The sequence below is a fragment of the Gambusia affinis genome, linkage group LG03, assembly GCF_019740435.1.
Source record: "Gambusia affinis linkage group LG03, SWU_Gaff_1.0, whole genome shotgun sequence".
Taxonomy (NCBI): Eukaryota; Metazoa; Chordata; class Actinopteri; order Cyprinodontiformes; family Poeciliidae; genus Gambusia; species Gambusia affinis.
Window position 1 is genome coordinate 15996528 of NC_057870.1, and position 17866 is coordinate 16014393.

At 38.0% G+C, this 17866-nt stretch overlaps 2 protein-coding genes across 3 annotated transcripts; one reads left to right on the top strand and one right to left on the bottom strand.

Moving 5' to 3' along the window:
• Positions 1–529: 529 nt before the first annotated feature.
• Positions 530–4957, bottom strand: kctd10 (potassium channel tetramerization domain containing 10). Of its 2 annotated transcripts, none has more exons than XM_044112874.1 (7): positions 4863–4957; positions 3188–3401; positions 2941–3110; positions 1880–1963; positions 1734–1786; positions 1422–1617; positions 530–1253 (listed from the first exon to the last, which is right to left on the bottom strand). In XM_044112874.1, the coding sequence occupies exons 1-7, from the start codon at positions 4863–4865 to the stop codon at positions 1041–1043; spliced, it is 933 nt and encodes a 310-aa protein (XP_043968809.1). In that variant the 5' UTR covers positions 4866–4957; the 3' UTR covers positions 530–1040. The 2 variants fall into 2 exon arrangements, with proteins under 2 accessions (XP_043968809.1, XP_043968808.1); XM_044112873.1 differs by having other exon boundaries at positions 1880–1966.
• Positions 4958–5895: 938 nt separating this feature from the next.
• Positions 5896–17862, top strand: ube3b (ubiquitin protein ligase E3B). The gene is made up of 27 exons (XM_044111909.1): positions 5896–6302; positions 7273–7441; positions 7569–7686; positions 8021–8080; positions 8170–8274; positions 8368–8464; positions 8560–8645; positions 8784–8866; positions 9001–9106; positions 9188–9308; positions 9608–9785; positions 10245–10411; positions 10499–10666; positions 10747–10918; positions 11060–11178; positions 11763–11877; positions 11971–12070; positions 12178–12297; positions 12386–12562; positions 12645–12755; positions 12837–12974; positions 13072–13137; positions 13218–13276; positions 13387–13569; positions 13711–13822; positions 13909–14001; positions 14705–17862. Exons 2-27 carry the CDS (start codon positions 7281–7283, stop codon positions 14894–14896), a joined length of 3207 nt encoding a protein of 1068 aa, XP_043967844.1. The 5' UTR covers positions 5896–6302; positions 7273–7280; the 3' UTR covers positions 14897–17862.
• The last annotated feature ends 4 nt before the right edge of the window (positions 17863–17866 follow it).

Genomic DNA, 17866 nt, shown 5'->3' on the forward strand with positions numbered 1-17866 from the left:
TATCCACAAACTTGGCTTAAAAAAAAAAAAATCTGCGTAATTCTCTAAACAACGAAGCCATATGTATTATAATTTTGTATTTTCAGTGACAAGGAACATGTGGAAAATAAACACATACCAAAACAAATGCATCTAGAAATTTATTTGTGATAAAGGCTATATAAATATAAAACATCATTTGTTCACTTCTGTACAACAGACCTAAAAAAAAAATCGATGCTTGCTTTGACTTGAACATACAGAATGCAAACAGTATATTCTGATGAATGCAGTGATGAACAGGTCTAATTCCCCATCTCTGTTAAAAGCTTGTAGATAGGCCTTCCTGCCAGGCATCACTCTGATTACACTCATTCACTTAAACCTCAGCAGACATCATTCAATCAGCTCAGTACATTTAACACCTCAGGTCACAGATCAAGTTTCCTCTACTGGAAAATAAAAGGTTTATAATGGAGTGAGTGGAAATATATCAGTCCTAACTAAGTAGAGTATAATCCAGAGAGTGAAATGTTGCATTCTTCTGTGATACTGTAACATAAAAATATTTTTTTATACAGTTTTATTAATTATCAGGCTACAAAATAGCCATGGTAACATTCCAGGGATAAAACAGTGCCACCGTATGGTCACATTGTGGTAGAACACCACAGTAGCAAACCATCTACATAAGCTTTTTAAATAATTACATCTTGAACTTCAGGTTCTGCTGTGTGTCACTTAGCTTGAACCCTTAAACAACAGATTCATACTGACAGAAACACTCCACAAACAGTCCGATGGGTAAAACCTTGTTCTGCTGAAAACAAACATCCATGTAAGCAACTGTAGAAGAAGTCATTTTTGAGATTACAAAGCAACTAAACAACTAAAACGAGACACAAAAACAGAAAACAATACAAACTGATGTACGCTACTCAGAGTAGTCTCTTGGAGAAGCTGGTAAAAGACAACAGGAAGTGCGAGAGAGTAATTTGCGTGGTGTTTGTAAGGCACAAGCACGGTGCAAAGACACATACTGCTGGGTCACAACAGGGAGGTCATTGGTGGTGGTGTGTGCGGTCATCGGGTCGTTTGACATGAATCCTACGAACTCTTCCTACGGGCTCTTCGTCGTCATCCAGATGGCTAGATCTTCCTGCAGCGCCACCTGTGGCTTCCAGCAGCGCGTTGTCTGGACCGCGTCCGTCGTGGGACTCGTACAGAAGGATGTTGAGGGTCTCCTCATAGATGCGCGCCTCAGGAAACTCAACCTGAATGTTTCACAAAGAAATAAAATAAGAGCTGTAGTGAAAAATGTACGGCTATATAATAGTAATAATAAAAAAGAACAAACAGAGAATATGAGTACTGAAGGTTAGAAGTGCCACAATCCAAGAATTGATTTTAATGACAAAAAAATGCGTCTGATGCATATTTACCTTAGTCTGCTTCTTTTCTGTGGCGTAAACAATGGAAGTGCAGCACACTTCTGCAATCTTACGACCCTGGCCATAAAAGGACCAGCAACAGATCTCATCCCCTATCACGTCTTTAATGAAGAGGACTCGCCCATTGAACCGCAACGACAGCTTGTCAAATAGCTCAATATTTTTTAGCATGTTGTCATCAGAATTGCTGGACAGGAGGTAAAAAAAAACAACAACAAAAAAAACAAAAGTTGATGAATGGCACTGCAAGTCACCTGGGTTATGATCCATATCTAGTAAAGATGCTATTAAAAGTAGACTCACCTAGTATATGAATATTTATTGTTGCTTCTGTTATACAGCAGTTTCACAGTAGGCTGGAAAGACAAAATGTTTGTTTTGGTTACAAAAATAAAAAATAAAAAATCTTAATAGCTCCATAAAATTCAGTACAAGCTACAAGAACATACCTTATTTGAGGTTGCAATGAGTCTCTGCTCTTCTTTACATGATGTCATGAGAGGCACTTTGCAAAGAGGTTCATATGTTTCCTTCTTCTGAAAGACATTTTTATTTCCTTTATTAAACACTGCAGTTAAATTACAGTAAAGTATTTTATATCACAGACTAAATATGATGACAAATGCATTGTAACCTAAATTGTGTTATGTAACTAGGATAGGTGTCATTCAGCTATTTTGGTTTCAACAGTGGTCAAGTTACCTAAACAAGAATTACTGCCACAATAGAAACGAAGGTTTAATGCTACACCTTTAGAACAATGTCATTACAAATCAGATTTTACCATTTTTACGAGTGCATCTCTATCAAAATATTTGATAACAAATAGGCACTTAGTGGCAAGTACATGAGAAGGAAAGGGTACATTCATGAGCATATCCAAGTGTATGTAGACAAAATGGCAACACTTTGGTATAGAGTCCAAAACAAAGTAGCAAGAAGAAAAACCATGCATAGCTGACTGAGCATGCAAAGAGTAAAAGGAGATTTCATCATCACCTTTAAGCCTTTCAGTTGTTAAATAACAATGTTTTTAGTCATATTAAACACAAGTTTATACATTCAGTCACTTTTCTGGAAATACTTGATTCAATCTTAGTTAGCACACATAGAAAGTCAGATAATTACATGGCAGAAACTAAATAATTTGGCCACCTAGACAACTTCCTCAAATTCAAACTAATGGAGAAGAAAAGAGACTACAATGACTAAACAAAATATGGTTGTTGATGCCAGACGGCCTGGACTGTGTGTCAGAATCTGCTGGCACTTTCACACTCGATTTTCTCTGTGTGTTACAGAAAATGGCAAAAAAAAAAGTGTGGTAATTGTGTAGACAAAACTAACTCATTGGAGAAAATGTGCAGAGAAAATTCATAGACAACAGAGCCAACAGTGGCTCAAATAACCACTTGACACATCAAAGATATGCAGGATGCCGTCTCCTAATGTGCAACATTTTGAGCCTTGAGGCATAATCAAATATCAGATTTTATATTAAAGAACTAACCTGCAAGGCTGCTGAACATTCATCAGCTAAGCCTTGGACAAGATAATACTTGGCCTCTGCGAGTAACTCTTCCGTTTCCCGACGGCTCTCTGGGAGAGGAACCGCCCCATCCCGGAGGAAGTTAAGGATTGTTCCAAAGTGTTTTCCACAGCGATCAATTAGAATCCAACCTATAAACAGAAAACCATTGGTGGGTAAAAGCTCGAACCATCTGTATGTATATTAATAATGTACATATAGAGCTTACCTTCACTGTCCGTAAGCACCTCCATCCGCCCACTGAACATAGCTTTAAGCATGGTGTCCTGCTTTGTTAGTGTCTGCATTGTAGTGTAGTAGAGCGCTCCACCCACATTTAACTTCACATACTTGGAACTGGGGCTGGAACCTTTGAAGGATGTGGTCCTGGTTGTAGCTGCTGGCACTGCAGAGCTCACCACACTGTCTCCTGACATCTCTTCCTGAAAAAAAACAAAAAAACAAAACAAAAAAAAACAAGGAAAAACACCATCATGGCATGATTTCCCTTAAATTCACTCCAGCAGGTTTCCATGAAGAGTGGAGTAAACACCTGTACTATTTGATTATCTACTGGGGGTAGTGCCACATAATTAATACCTTTTGGTTCTACACACAGCCTTCCTCATAAATCAAGGTGATTTATGAAGGGAATCATAAGTGCTGAACGACAGCCTGTCTCCTACTGAGACTCCCATCAGGTTTGAGTATCCATCAGAATGAATGAACCTTATGAACTTCCGCAAAGGAGTAGCTCCTGTCACAACACATTTCAGGATTGGAACTGGAGTAACTTTGCTCCTCTAAACAATAGTCACTGTAGTCCTTATTGTGATTTCCTTCAAAAGGCCTATGCTTACTGAAAGCTTGCAGTAACTTCATATTCCATATGTTCATAACCAATCGATAATCTTCCATACTTTTTTTTGTCACAAATTCTATATAATAATACTATCAATGCAATGTGGTTTTATAATTATATTTTTAAAAGAATCAAAAGTTTATTATCCTTATCAAGACGTTGTAATTACTTTCACGTATTGTAGACCTAATACTAAGCCACCTCTAAATTTAATTATTACCAAGAGGACTGGGCGGTGGTCACCATAGAGCTTATTGATGTGGTAAAGAGAGGTGAGTATACCAGAAATGATCCCAAAGAGATACCAAATATAAGCAAAAACACAGAAGTTAACATCAGATGCCATAATAAAACCGATTGCATGATTTGGTATCGATAAGATAAGAAAGTCTTAAATATTTTAATGACTTACCACTAAAGTGTTTAAAGTACTTCCACGTTTTGTCTTACCATTACTGGCGCAGTCTATTTTAAGGTCTTCAAAATTAAACTTAGATCAGTCAAAACCTATCTGTGTTTACTTGATTATTCTGAACGTATAGCATGTCAAAAGGAATGGAAAAACATTTTATTCCGTTGGAATAAAATGTTTATTATTCCAAATGTTTATTATTCCAACTGTTTTATTATTCCATCTAAGTTGAAATCTAAAGAAGCGGTTACATGTTTTACAGTCATCTGAAGTCATCTCGGTGGTTTCCAGCCACCGTCAAAGCCGTCAGTAAACTAATGAAAGCTTTCACAATAAAAAAAATCGAATTCACCAACATAAAATAAAATTAAATAAGAGGCACTAATGATTCCAAATATTACATGTTATTTTGTTTCTAAAACAATGAACTGCTATTTCAATGTAGCTCACAACTTCGATTTAGCTCTCAGTAGCTAGCAGCCAGTTAGCGTAGTTAGGAGTTACCGAAGATATTCTATAATAAGTAAATTATTTCATACTATGACATTTAAAAAAATCTATATTTCTAAGTATTATGATACCAAGGAATAACTAATTTGTTTATGGTTAGAAAGCAACCCATATATTTACCATAGAACCCACAGCTGACTTCGAAGTTGTTGCTTGCTAACGCCAGTCAGCTAACACCCACTATTTTCCGGTGTTGTGCAGAAAAAAGCGCCCCATCACAGGAAATGCTTTTCAAGCGCTAATAGGTTTAGGAGCGATCAAAAGTGCCTTACAACGCAATAATTTTCCTAATAACTTTTGTCAAAAAATATTAAATATTTAAATCTTGAAGAAACGAAGATATTTTATAATTAAATATTTGACTTTTTTATTAAAATATTATATTGAATACATGAATAAATATTACATCTGAGAATTTCAGCACAATCATTTACAACCCACTGACAGAATCCGCATGATTAAAGACAAAAGTATCGTAATTCAAAAACCTCCTGAGTTGATTTTCTGTACAGGGTAAGAATAAGATGTGAAAACAATGGATAGATGGATAAAAAAATTAAATGAATATATCAGTAAATTATTGAAATGAGTAAACACACGGACAGCCAATAACACCCATATTTGGTTCAAATGCTATAGAAAATCTCTAATTCATTTAGTGAAGTGTGTATTATCATTTCATGACTAAGACATAAATAGCTTGAAATGCGCGTTCCATCAAGAGCTTTTCTTGACAGGGGTCACTTTTACGGTACATCACCAGAGTACCGCTGCGCGTTCATTAAAAATGACGTCAACCGTCCCAAACACAGTTTAAAGGGAAAGGTAAAAACATCTTAAACTGAAAGAACGAAAACTGCTGGAAATTATTTAATTTAATTATAGATAAATCGCCTTACTTTCAACTAGGCTGTGATTGAATAATTTTAATTTGCGTGAAAAATAAATTATGTATCCCATGCAGCAAAGTGTAACAGCAATAACAGTCCCCTACCCAACGCCCACCTAACACACTGGGCGATAGCTGTATTCCACAAAATAAATTAATTCTCGCTGCTACTATACAAATAGAGTTCGCCTAATAAAAGGATTTTTTTTTAATTAAGGATCTAAACGCCGAACGCACTTAGCAAAACCGGATAAAAACAACCCGGAGTCGTTTTAATGCGACGCAAGGGATTAATGGCTGCAGACTATGTAGAGATCTCTTTTCATTGTTTACATTTAGAAAAGGTGTCTCCTGCGTTACAACAAACTGACATCGTTCTAACACCAAACTCCGCCTCACCACGATGCTAATTAAATCTAACTATGTTTAGAATATATGTCTTGTAGTCAGTATCAAACCGACAAGCTGCGGGCTAGCCCTGCGAGCTAACAGTCGCTTCTCCATCTTCACTTTTAGCTCCAGAGATGCTAAGGTAGATCTCTATTTCAGATTTTTTTTTATTGGGACTTTCTTCCTTGTTGGATGTTACGGACTGCCAGATGAAGGAGAACGTATAGCGAAAGGTGTGCCTGAAGGCCAGACAAAATCTTCTTATCTTCTTAACTTCACAGGTAAGCTCTCCCAAAACAGTATAAACATGTTCAACTTTTCAGGGAGTAACAAGCTCCAAACAGCATAGATTTGGACTTTGACGCCTCTTAAAGAACTGTCATCCTGCTTCATATTAACGGGGTACAGCTGCAACCCAATAATGTGGAATACCGTCAAAAAGTTAAATTATTCCAATAAGTAAATTTTAAACTCAAATTCATAAAGATATATAACATACAGTTATTTCAAGCGCTTATTTTTTTTGTCACTGAGTATGCCTTAAAGTTAATGAAGGTATATCAATATCTATAGAAAAAAAATGAGAACTATATCTATTACATGATACTAAACGTCAGAGGTTAACTGCTAAAAAAGATTGCTCTTTACAGTGTGAAGTATCCAATCATAATAATGAAACGTTTAGTGGAAGGAAAAAAATTATGATAGAAAGGGATGTCTATTGTGGAGTAAAACCCACTTAAAAGTTTAGGGAAGAATCAAAAAGTGTGCATGTACACCTGGAGTCAGGAAACAACACCAAGATGTATCCAAGACGGGAGATGTAACTGTTGCAGTGGGTTAAACCACTCCTGAAGCAGAGACATCAAAAATGACACCTCCGGTAAAGAGGAAAAAGAACTGCCTGTCGCTCAGTGGTCCAAAGTTAATTTTTTGTAAACAATTAGAATTTTTATTGTCTCTCTGTATAGGTGTTATTCACAAAAAAAAGAGTCTCACTTTTTGAACTGAATTAATAAAATAAATAAGCAATTAAAGGATATTCCAATTTTGGGCCTGCGTTAACAGTCCTGTCGAAAAAGGGTTTTAAAATTGGTTTTATGTAATATTCAAGTTTTTTTGGCAAAAAAAAAAAAACAACAAACAAAACAAGCCCAGAATTTTTGATTTGATTATAAATTATTGAAATGTAATCAATTATTTAAATTATTTATTGAAGTGGAACCAATGGTCTACATTTTTCTTTTCTAGGGTGCATCATGTTTAGTGTCCCTCAAAGCTCCAAGTCCGAGTTCTTGGACAAAGCCAGGCAGGCCAGAGAGGAAAGAAAGGGACACAAAGAGAAGGAGAGAGCAGCAACCCAGATCCAGGCTCTGGTGAGGAGATTCCTCTGTCGCTGCAGACTCCAGAAGCAAACCAGGTGACTACAGTTTCAAGAGCTTTGCATTGTTTTTGCATGGTGATGTTCTGAGTTGCATTTTCTTTCGACACGGTTTCGATACACACAAAAAAACTGTGTGATTTTATTTTATTTTTTATCTTATCAGGAAAGAGGTTGATGACTATTTTCAAGTTTCCGAAGCGGGAACAACAAAAAGAAATGCACTTTCAATTTTCAAAATCGCTCGAAAATTGCTATTCATATATCGCCTTGAGGATAAGATGGTGAGTTTACTGTCCATTGGTTCATGTCGATCTGTGATGAAATATCAGCTTCAGTTGCAACAGTTTAAAAATATTGAAAATACATATCTTTTCCTTCTACTTCACAATTGTAATTAAATTAAAATCCCGAGGCACTGCTCGGCACTGTAAAGAATGTGATTGGTAAACTAAATGTACAGCCAATTAAAAATCTGTTATTACAGTTGTAGCCCTCTCTAGAGTAATACAAACATTAATGTAATTAAACATAATTTCTAGTCAAAGATGGGTTGCCTCAGTATAACTTATAGATTTGCCTGTGCAACTCAACCTGATTTTTAATTACTTCCATCAGAGATTTGAGAAGCTGTGTCGAGCAATTCTGGCCAGCATGGAGGTTGAAAACGAACCTAAAGTAAGTTTGTCTGTGTTGTTATCCTTTCAAAATAAATCATTTTTTAATCTCACTTTCTTTCAGCGATGTTTCTTCCTTGTGGTTTTCAGGTCTGGTATGTTTCTTTGGCTCTCTCCAAAGACCTCACTATTCCCTGGCTGAAACAAATCAAAGATGTCCTCTGGATCTGCTGTCAGTTACTGAAAAGCCTAAAGGTAATCCTTCATCCAGTCTTTAATTATTGCATCCAATTCGATCAGTCCTCATGTTTCAGATGTAGTCGTACAACCAACTGTGTGATTTTTCAGCCTGACATACTCCAAGACAACAAACTGGTTACACTGTACCTCACCATGCTGGTGACCTTCACCGACACGTCAACATGGCGGATAGTCCGAGGAAAGGGTGAGAGTCAAGTCTAAACAGATCTGCTGTTATTGGCTGACACACTTTGTTCAAACAGAAACATAATGAACAATATTCCCCTGCCAATGTTGCAGGTGAGGCTCTGAGACCTGCTTTGACAAGGATTTGTGAAAATATTATGGGGCATCTAAATCAGAAGGGATTCTACTCAATGTTGCAGGTTCACTTTTACCGTTTGCTTTTTATACAGTTTGAACAAGACAATTGTGTTGAGTTGTGTTTTTTTTTAAAGTCTTTTTGACAAAAAATCTCCCCACATATTTGTTAAATATGAATTTTGTGTTACATTTGTGTATAGATCCTGTTGACCAATGGTTTGGCTCGGTCTAAACCGTCTCTCTCTAAAGGCACCCTGACTGCTATTTTCTCTTTGTCTCTGAGGTACATTCATATTTCAGTTTCTCAGCTTGGATAGAACGTTTTGGTTTTGCCACACATGGATGTCTGTTTCTGTTTGTGTTTTGTAAAACTGTATTTCCAGCCTTGCTTATAACCTAAATCTGATCTTCTAACAGGCCAGTCATTGCAGCTCACTTTTCAGACAACCTGCTCCGGTCCTTCCTCCTCCACATCATGTCTGTTCCCGCCGTGGTGTCCCACCTCAGTGTCTTGACTCCAGAGGTAACAGCCTGTTGTTGTGTCTGCATCTAGTACCATGAAATGTTAAGACCGTTTGCCTTTAAATATACTTTGTCCCAACAGTGCATGGCGTTAATCCAGACCCATGACCTCTTGCGGAAGTTCATTTTGTTTCTGAGCCGGGAAGAACAGTGTCTAGACATCTGTGTGTGTCTTGAGGGCAGCCACACACTCTGCTTACTTGGTAAATGCTTCCAGATGATTTAGCGCTTGGCTTTTTAATTGCTAAAACAGATTTGTATGCAGGTCCGTTTTAGTGAATTGGAGTGTCATCAAAAGGTTAGTTTAAATAGTCCAGGTCAAAAAATTAAACTGGTGTGTGTTTTTTTTTTTTTATAGATTAAATCCATACAAAGTGATTTATTTCAAGTGTATTTTTTAACAATTTTCAACCCATTTACTAAGCTAAATTAACTTTTCAGAGACAATGCAGTTTATTGAAATGCATCTGTAGTTAACGTTACTTTCAAATGTACCCAACAGGAAACCTAATCCATTTGGGTTACCTCAACGAGAAAGTCTTAGAAGAAGAGGCCAACCATTTTGTGAGGGACCTGACCGAGATGTTGTCATACTGCCAAAGATACGTATCACAAAAGAAGTCTAACCTAACACACTGGCATCCTGTCCTGGGCTGGTTCTCTCAGACTGTGGACTACGGGTCAGTGAGTCTTTATATGCTTAAATAAACCCAGCAGTTTAAATATAACTTTTAAACTGAGCCAAACAGATCCAGAACAAAAGTTAGAGAATGACAAGAAACTTTGCTGTAAAATATGAATAGCTTAGTTTCTAACTTCATCTTTTTTCTCCAAACTTTAAATAAATTGCCAGTCATCAGAAAAAAATAAAAATATAAATATATATTTATTTGGCAAGTTCTCATAGAAAAATAAAGCTTAAACCGCTAAATTTGTGTAGTTTCCTCATTTTTTATGCATGCTGTATCTTTTATGTACAGAAATGTTATAAAATATGTTAGAAACATGCATACATTTATATTTCTGTTGATAAAGATTAATCGCTAATTAATTTTCTTGCTATATTTGATTGTTTTCTCGATTGTTCTTGTAATTTCTTTCATTTTCTGTCTACCTGTCCTTTCTCCTTCTCTGCTTAGTCTGAACGAGTCGATGCCTCTGGTCACTAAGCAGCTTCAGCACCTGTGGGGCGTATCCGTCATTCGTACTCTCTTCAGTGACGTCCTCTCCAAGAAGCTGGAGAGTCAGGAGTCCACCCCGCCGCCGCCGCAGCCGAGCACGTCTCAAAACAATCTGCCCGTTAAGAGTAAGTTATCAAAGTGAAACCTGCAGAATCTCTGGACACGGTGAATTTTCTGTCATCCAGGATGTGATGCGTCTGTATCTTTCAAAGATCTTTTTAAGAGAGCCTTTCAGAAGTCGGCTTCTGTGAGGAACATTCTGAAACCTGTCGGAGGGAAGCGGGTCGACTCGGCTGAAGTTCAGAAAGTGTGCAGCATCTGTGTGCTCTACCAGACGGCTCTGTCCACGCTGACGCAAATACGCCTCCAGATACTCACCGGTCAGCCACGGAACCCCACACGCTGTGTTCTTGCACGTATCGGTTTAGATGATTAGAACTGTCCTGTTCTTTTACTGCAGGTCTGACACATCTTGACGACCTTTTACCAAAACTCTGGGCTTTCATCTGTGAGCTTGGTCCTCAGGGGGGCCTCAAGCTTTTCATGGAGTGTCTGAACAACGATACAGAGGAGTCGAAACAGCTCCTGGCTATGCTGATGCTGTTCTGTGACTGCTCTCGTCACCTCATCACGTAAGCAGATTTATTTCCTCCTCTATAATGTAGAATAAATTCAAATTGAAACCTGATTTTTTTAAAGTGTAATTTAATAAGTTGGCTTCAGAAAATTTGTAAATCCCCCTTTAACGTTTTTGTGACATAAATGTCTTTCAGAATTTTGGATGACATTGAAGTGTATGAGGAGCAAACATCCTTCAAAATAGAGGAACTCATCACTATCTCCTCTTTTCTGAACACATTTGTGTACAAGATGATTTGGGACGGCATCTTAGGTGAGTCTGTGACCTCCAGCCAGAACAGCTATGATATGAGTTTCTTTGAAGTTTCAGGGTTTCTGTCTGGAAAAGCATGGGATTTGATCAAAGTAATTCCCAGAACTGGAAATGTTTCTAAAAGAAAATAGGGCATGGAAAAATCTAAGTATTTTTAGACATTTTTTTCCCTGTGCTATTTTCTAAAATTAACATCCATATATTCGTCCATCCGTCCGTCTGTTCGTTCGAGACTTTCCTAAGACAACTTAGTTGGGAAGTTAGTAATTCCCAACTAATAATCTTAAGTCTTTTCCTTTTCCTAATAATTAATGATACGAGTGAATCTTGTTGACTCTCGAGAGTCAACAAGCAACGAAAAGTATTTTGGTTTTATCTTTAGTTCTGTTTTGTCGAGTTTAACTTTTAAAGCCTGACCACTGTAGAAAACTGTATCTATCAGACATTTATCATGAGATCTTTTTTTGTTTACAGGATGGAATAGAATTTAGGTCTGGAAATGAAGGCAATTTCAACATGAATATGTGTGAACAATGACAACTTTCTTTGAATTTAATTAGCTATATACTTACTGTGCTTTATAGAAAATGCAAAAGGAGAAAAGCTGGAGCTCTTTCACAGCGTTCATGGTTGGCTGATGGTCCTGTATGAACGGGACTGCAGGCGCAAGTTCACCCCCGACGACCACTGGCTTCGCAAGTAAATACTCCAAAACTCTGTCTCAGGCGACTCACGTGGCTTTCAGTTTAGAGATATCCTCATTGTGATGAACCATCTTGCCGTTTCACTCAGGGATCTGAAGCCAAGCTTGTTGTTCCAAGAGCTGGAAAAAGGGAAGAAAAGAGCTCAACTTCTACTGCAGTACATCCCACATGTTATCCCACATAAAAATGTGAGTGAATGAGATTCTCCAGTTAAAGCATGTGTTCTGCTTATTGTTTATGCTTTTTTTTTTTTTTTTTTTTTGCACAATGGTAATTTCCAACGTTCTATTTTCAGAGAGTGCTGCTGTTCAGAAACATCGTCACAAAGGAGAAAGAAAGTTTAGGGTTGGTAGAAACCAGCTCGGCTTCTCCGCACGTCACCCATATTACTATTCGCCGCTCACGGATGCTGGAAGTGTGTAGTAGAGAATTATTTTTTTACTTATTTATTGCATAACTTTCTGGCTTGTTCCTCAGTAATTGCTGGATTTCCCTGCCTGCAGGACGGATACGACCAACTCCGCAGGTTACCAGTGAACTCCATTAAAGGCGTCATTCGTGTCAAGTTTGTTAATGACCTTGGAGTGGACGAGGCTGGAATCGACCAGGATGGGGTCTTCAAAGAGTTTCTAGAAGAGATCATTAAGAAAGTTTTCAATCCTGCCCTCAACCTGTTCAAGGTAACCCGAATAGGTGGCCCACTTTGTTTTGTTTTCTTCAAACCACCTGGTTCTGGTTTGATCCATTGCCTATTTCATATAGACTACAAGTGGAAATGAAAGGCTGTATCCCTCACCCACATCCTACATTCATGAGAATCACTTGCAGCTCTTTGAGTTTGTTGGGAAGATGCTCGGTAAAGCTGTTTATGAGGTAATTTTATCTTCAAAGGTGCTCATTTCTGCCTATTGCTCTGAGAGATGTGATAATCAGCTTTTTGTTTTGTCTTCCCAGGGCATCGTTGTGGATGTTCCCTTTGCCTCGTTCTTCCTCAGTCAAGTCCTGGGACACCACCACAGCACCTTCTACAGCTCCATAGACGAGCTTCCCTCCCTGGACTCTGAGTTTTACAAAAACCTCACTTCCATTAAGGTCCGACTCTGTTACTGTGTTTACATGCAGCCTGGAGAAGTCTGAACATATTTGGAAAAGTTTTTAAAACAAAAAAAACTTATCTTTTTTTTTTTAGCGCTATGACGGAGATGTGGGAGATCTAGGGCTGACATTGTCCTATGATGAAGATGTCATGGGGCAGGTAGATAAATATAAAAGTGGAGGCATATCAGAAAGGCTTTTTATCTATTGTATGAAGTTTAAGTTGATGTTTCCTTGCAGCTTGTCTGTCATGAGTTGATACCTGGAGGGAAAACGATGCCAGTCACCAATGAAAATAAGTAAGTAAATTAAGATACCATAGTTTAAAAGCCTGTGTTGATTCTTTTTTTAAAAAGTCCTCTGTCGAATCACCGCCACAGCCTGATTTCATCTCTCTTCTCTACCGCAGGATCAGCTACATCCACCTGATGGCTCACTTCAGGATGCACACGCAGATTAAAGAGCAAACGGCGGCTTTCATCCGGGGTTTCCGCAGCATCATTAATCCAGAGTGGCTGCACATGTTTTCCACACCTGAAGTCCAGCGGCTCATCTCAGGGGATAACGCAGAGATTGATCTAGACGACCTCAAGTAAGTTGAACTTTTACTTTTGCCTTTCTTTTTACCATTCTTCTAGCCCACAAAATATTTTTTTGACACATTTGTCTAATGCTTTCTTTTCTGTTTATTGAGCCAGTTTAACATACTCATTGTTGTTTTCCTCTCTTACAGGAAACACACTGTCTACTATGGAGGTTTCCATAGCAGCCACCGTGTCATCATCTGGCTTTGGGACATCCTGTCCAGTGACTTTAATGCTGAAGAGAGGGCTATGTTCCTGAAAGTAGGTTTCCCAAAGTTAAATACTTGTTTTTACTGCAAATTCAAAGTGATTTTGCTATTCATTTTCTTTCAAATATGTTTTTATAGTTTGTTACCAGCTGCTCAAGGCCACCTCTTCTGGGCTTTGCTTACCTCAAACCACCTTTCTCCATCCGTTGTGTGGAAGTCTCAGATGATCAGGTAAGAGTGAAAAATAAGTTATTTGTTTCATGGGCTTATTTCGAGCTGTGTCTTTTATAGGTTTAGAATCATGGAATAAAAATGTGCATTAATTAAAGATTATGAAAGAAACTCGGAGTGGGGTTTGGAGGAATAGAAATGCTGTTTTTTCTCTGCACCCATCATCTCTCTGTACATTTTCTTCTCACCCCACTTTCTCTTAGGTTATATCTACTATTTCCATTAAGAGTATAAAAGATTGAGGGATATGGAAAAAAAAAAAAACTTTAAAACTTTTTGAGAAAAGAGAAAGTAATGCAGCTGTGTTAGTGTACACATTTAAAAGAATACTGTGAAGGAAACTTAAATTGCACAACACATTTTGATCAATTTGCCCATTTTACTTTCCCACTGTCCTCCAAATTTCTCAGTGTATTAAGACGAAATGCTGTACTTGAATTAAAAGGTGCTTTAACTAACATAATGCACCAGGTTTCTGCCGATTGTTTTGTTTTTTTTTCCCAAGAAAAACAAACAAATTGTTTTTCTTGGAACAGTTTGTTTTTCAGATTAACTTTACAGAATATGTCGCATTAAAGGCGAAGAAGTTTTGAAATACTTTCTAGTTGTCTCGTGGTTTTATGTAAGAGAGAATATACAAATCTATACTTGTGATGGTCAATCCAAAATAATTGTTTGTGCACATTTTATCCGCCATGCCCAGGACACAGGAGACACCCTTGGCAGTGTCCTGAGGGGCTTCTTCACAATTCGAAAGAAGGAGCCTGGGGGTCGACTTCCCACTTCTTCTACGTGTTTCAACCTTCTCAAGCTGCCCAACTACAGTAAGAAGAGCATCCTGCGTGACAAGCTGCGTTATGCCATCAGTATGAATACAGGCTTCGAGCTCTCCTAACTCTGCGCTGGGACAATCTGCACAGGATGGACGTGATAAGCAACATGAACAGAGCGGGATTGCTCAAGCTATCTGGCACATTATAGAGCCATCAGCTAAAGAAAGGCGGAGTGTGATGGAAGATCTGATCTCTGGTTGAGATCTGATGGAGAGAAATCTGCTCTAGGTCTCTCTTCAAAGAGGAAGCTGCTCCCACAACACAGTAAAATTTTAATGTCTACTCCTAAAAAGGAATTTTTTATATATTTAACATGATAACACTCAAATATAGCGTGGTTTGATCTCAGTTTCTCAGGCTTAACAGAATCATTCTTGGATCAGAGGCCACTGTTTTAAGACAACTGGAAAGCAATACGGATGCAATGCAAGCCATTAGACACGAGGTCTTACTTACACGAGTAAAACCGAACAACCAATCATTGTTAATATGCTCTCAAGTTTGGATTTCATCCCCTGAATCCAGAAATGCATCTCCAAAAAAGAAAGGTTTTTATGAGTGTAAGACAAATCTGTGTCTTGTGATGAATCTCTGAGAAAAAGAAGTGGTCGTTCGAAGTTGTAACTTGGCATTAATTCCCTTGTGTTGCAGCGTTTGAGCTATCCAGCCAGTTGTGTTCTCTGGTTACCTGAGAGCCAAACATCACCCTCACTTCTGTTCAGAAAGTCTGATCATGCTGTTATTTGATATAAAGATGCCCTCGCTGTAGCATCACTTACCTTTAAGAGCAGAAAATGAACAGGAAACGTTTTGTCGACATTTTTACCCTTCATGCCGGAGTAGACGAGGCTGTGCTATGTGCTACGTCTCTTTTTAAAATCATGAAGTGGTTTAGTCTTCTATGTATTTTATACCAGGAAAACATGTTCACTCCACCTCATACTAATGCTGAGTGCCTCATGTATCACTGTTACCCCACGCTAGAACATGTGCTGTTGTTGTTCAGCTCTAACCAATTACCACGTTTTGGGGAAAAAAAGCCATAGATAATGGGGCTATGGTCCTGGACTACTTCTCTGAACGAGAGAGATCTAACTGAAGCAACCATGGAGGCTTTTACTGTAAATCCCTCTGATCTCTGTGGACTTTTCTACAAGCCATGCGGAAAAGATCTCGCGGTCTGAAGACCTTTTAAAATGATGTCACGGACTGACTCGTCAACCAAATAAATCTGCTCAATTGGACGACGTTCCCTTGAAAGTGTTGCACTGGTTTTTGTGGGGACATGAAGTTGAATGTGACCTTAATAGCCTGAATATTCCTTAGACAGGGTTTATTTACGTTAGACAGTGACAAACGGACTGTTTGTCATCCTGGAACAAGAAAAAAGACAAACCTTCACTAAGAGAGTTGAAGGACAATTGAAAATATTCTAGTTCTTTCATATGCAAAAACACACTTTTTGTTATGAATGAGAATAAATATTTAGTGTCTGACTTCCAAAACCACTAACTTTTGTTTAAGCAGTAAATGAGAGCAATTCTAGTGGAAAGTTTATGTACCCTCATAATCATGAATATTATTCATTTTGGGGTTTTAAAGACACATTTTCTTATGGTGGATTAATCAACAAACAACAATAATTTTTAATAGAATTGGGTGCACAAGTCTGAATTTGCCTTGTTTTAGTACAAATTATAAAAATTGCATCAAATGCATAGGTGCAGCCTCTTAATTAGTTAAAAGTCCATCAGCTTGTTGCAGAGAATTTAAGTTCTTTTCGTAGCCTTTAATTAGCTTCAGGCATAATTCTGCAGGATATTTCAATACTCTTGTTAGCAGGAAGGCTAGCATGCATTTAAACGGGTTGGTTTTCCTGACTTAGTGTCTGATTGTGGTCATACATAACCCTACAAACTCGCAGTAAGGTTGCCATTCCAGGAGATTAATAACAGTGTGGGATTACACCCAAGTGTAAAAACTTTTAACTGTCTGTTCCTGGTTTCCTGGCAGTTCCCCTGCTCCCCGGTGCACACACACACACACACACCCACACACACACCCACACACGCACACACACACACACACACACACACTCCCCCCCATCTATGTTTGGGATGGATGTCCTGTTGGAACACACTCTTGTGGCCAAGTTTTAAACATCTAGCCTTTGATTTGAGATTAGGTGAATAATTTAGTAGTCTTCCTTCATTATTCTATCTGCTTGATGCAGTGCACCGGCAGAAACGAGCACCGATCATGATGCTGCCACCACCACGTCTGGGTGCTGTTGCAGTGTTGCAGATTTGAAAGTCTTTCCTTCACTTATACTTTTCTCTGCAACATGCAGAGAAAAGTATTTCACCAAATATCAGTGGGGATGTATTTTTTTAACCATGTGTGAATAAGAAAAAAAGTTTCAATTTCTTCTGAAAAAAACAAAAATAAAACAAAACAAAACAACAGTTCAGATGCATCTTGTTAAAACCCCAAGTGAATATGGTATTTATGCCTATAATGAGTGAGTAAACTTCTCTCTGGCACAATAATAAGCTTGTGTCCTTTCTACTAACGAGATTTAAAAAAAATTAAACAGAAGAACTAGTGGAGGATCAAACATTGTTTCAGAGCCTTTTTTAGTCTTTATAAGAACTGGAAACGCTCCTATTTCATCGATACACTACAGTGAGGATGTGAAGAATGATGCCTCACATGCTTGTTTGTCTCTTCTGGAGCTCCCCTTGTGTGTTTTTCTAAATGATGTCAAGCGAAGGATCGGTTTAAAGGGTTTCAGAGGACCTCTGATGTTGGCTTTGAGGAGTCATTCTCTCTTTTAGGCTGAGGAATAATCAAAAGCAAGCTAAAATCCTTCCCACCCCTCCTGTCAAAATGTATAATCTTCATGTCTTCAAAGCTGGCTGCACAATAGTGTTGAGTGTTTTTCTTTGTTGTTTTGACAGACTTGTCTACATGTAAAATACTTTTTTAATCCTGTATTGTTGAATCAAGTATTATATAAACCATTTAAATCC

Excerpts from the sequence above, each read along its gene's own strand:
- kctd10 (XM_044112873.1), bottom strand. Across the intron at positions 1,967-2,940 it reads AATGTTCAGCAGCCTTGCAG|AAGAAGGAAACATATGAACC; the intron begins GTTAGTTCTTTA and ends AATGTCTTTCAG. Across the intron at positions 1,787-1,879 it reads TCATTGCAACCTCAAATAAG|CCTACTGTGAAACTGCTGTA; the intron begins GTATGTTCTTGT and ends TTGTCTTTCCAG.
- ube3b (XM_044111909.1), top strand. The coding sequence starts at position 7,281 with ATGTTTAGTGTCCCTCAAAGCTCCAAGTCCGAGTTCTTGGACAAAGCC. Across the intron at positions 9,786-10,244 it reads TCTCAGACTGTGGACTACGG|TCTGAACGAGTCGATGCCTC; the intron begins GTCAGTGAGTCT and ends TTCTCTGCTTAG. Across the intron at positions 12,298-12,385 it reads GCCGCTCACGGATGCTGGAA|GACGGATACGACCAACTCCG; the intron begins GTGTGTAGTAGA and ends CCCTGCCTGCAG.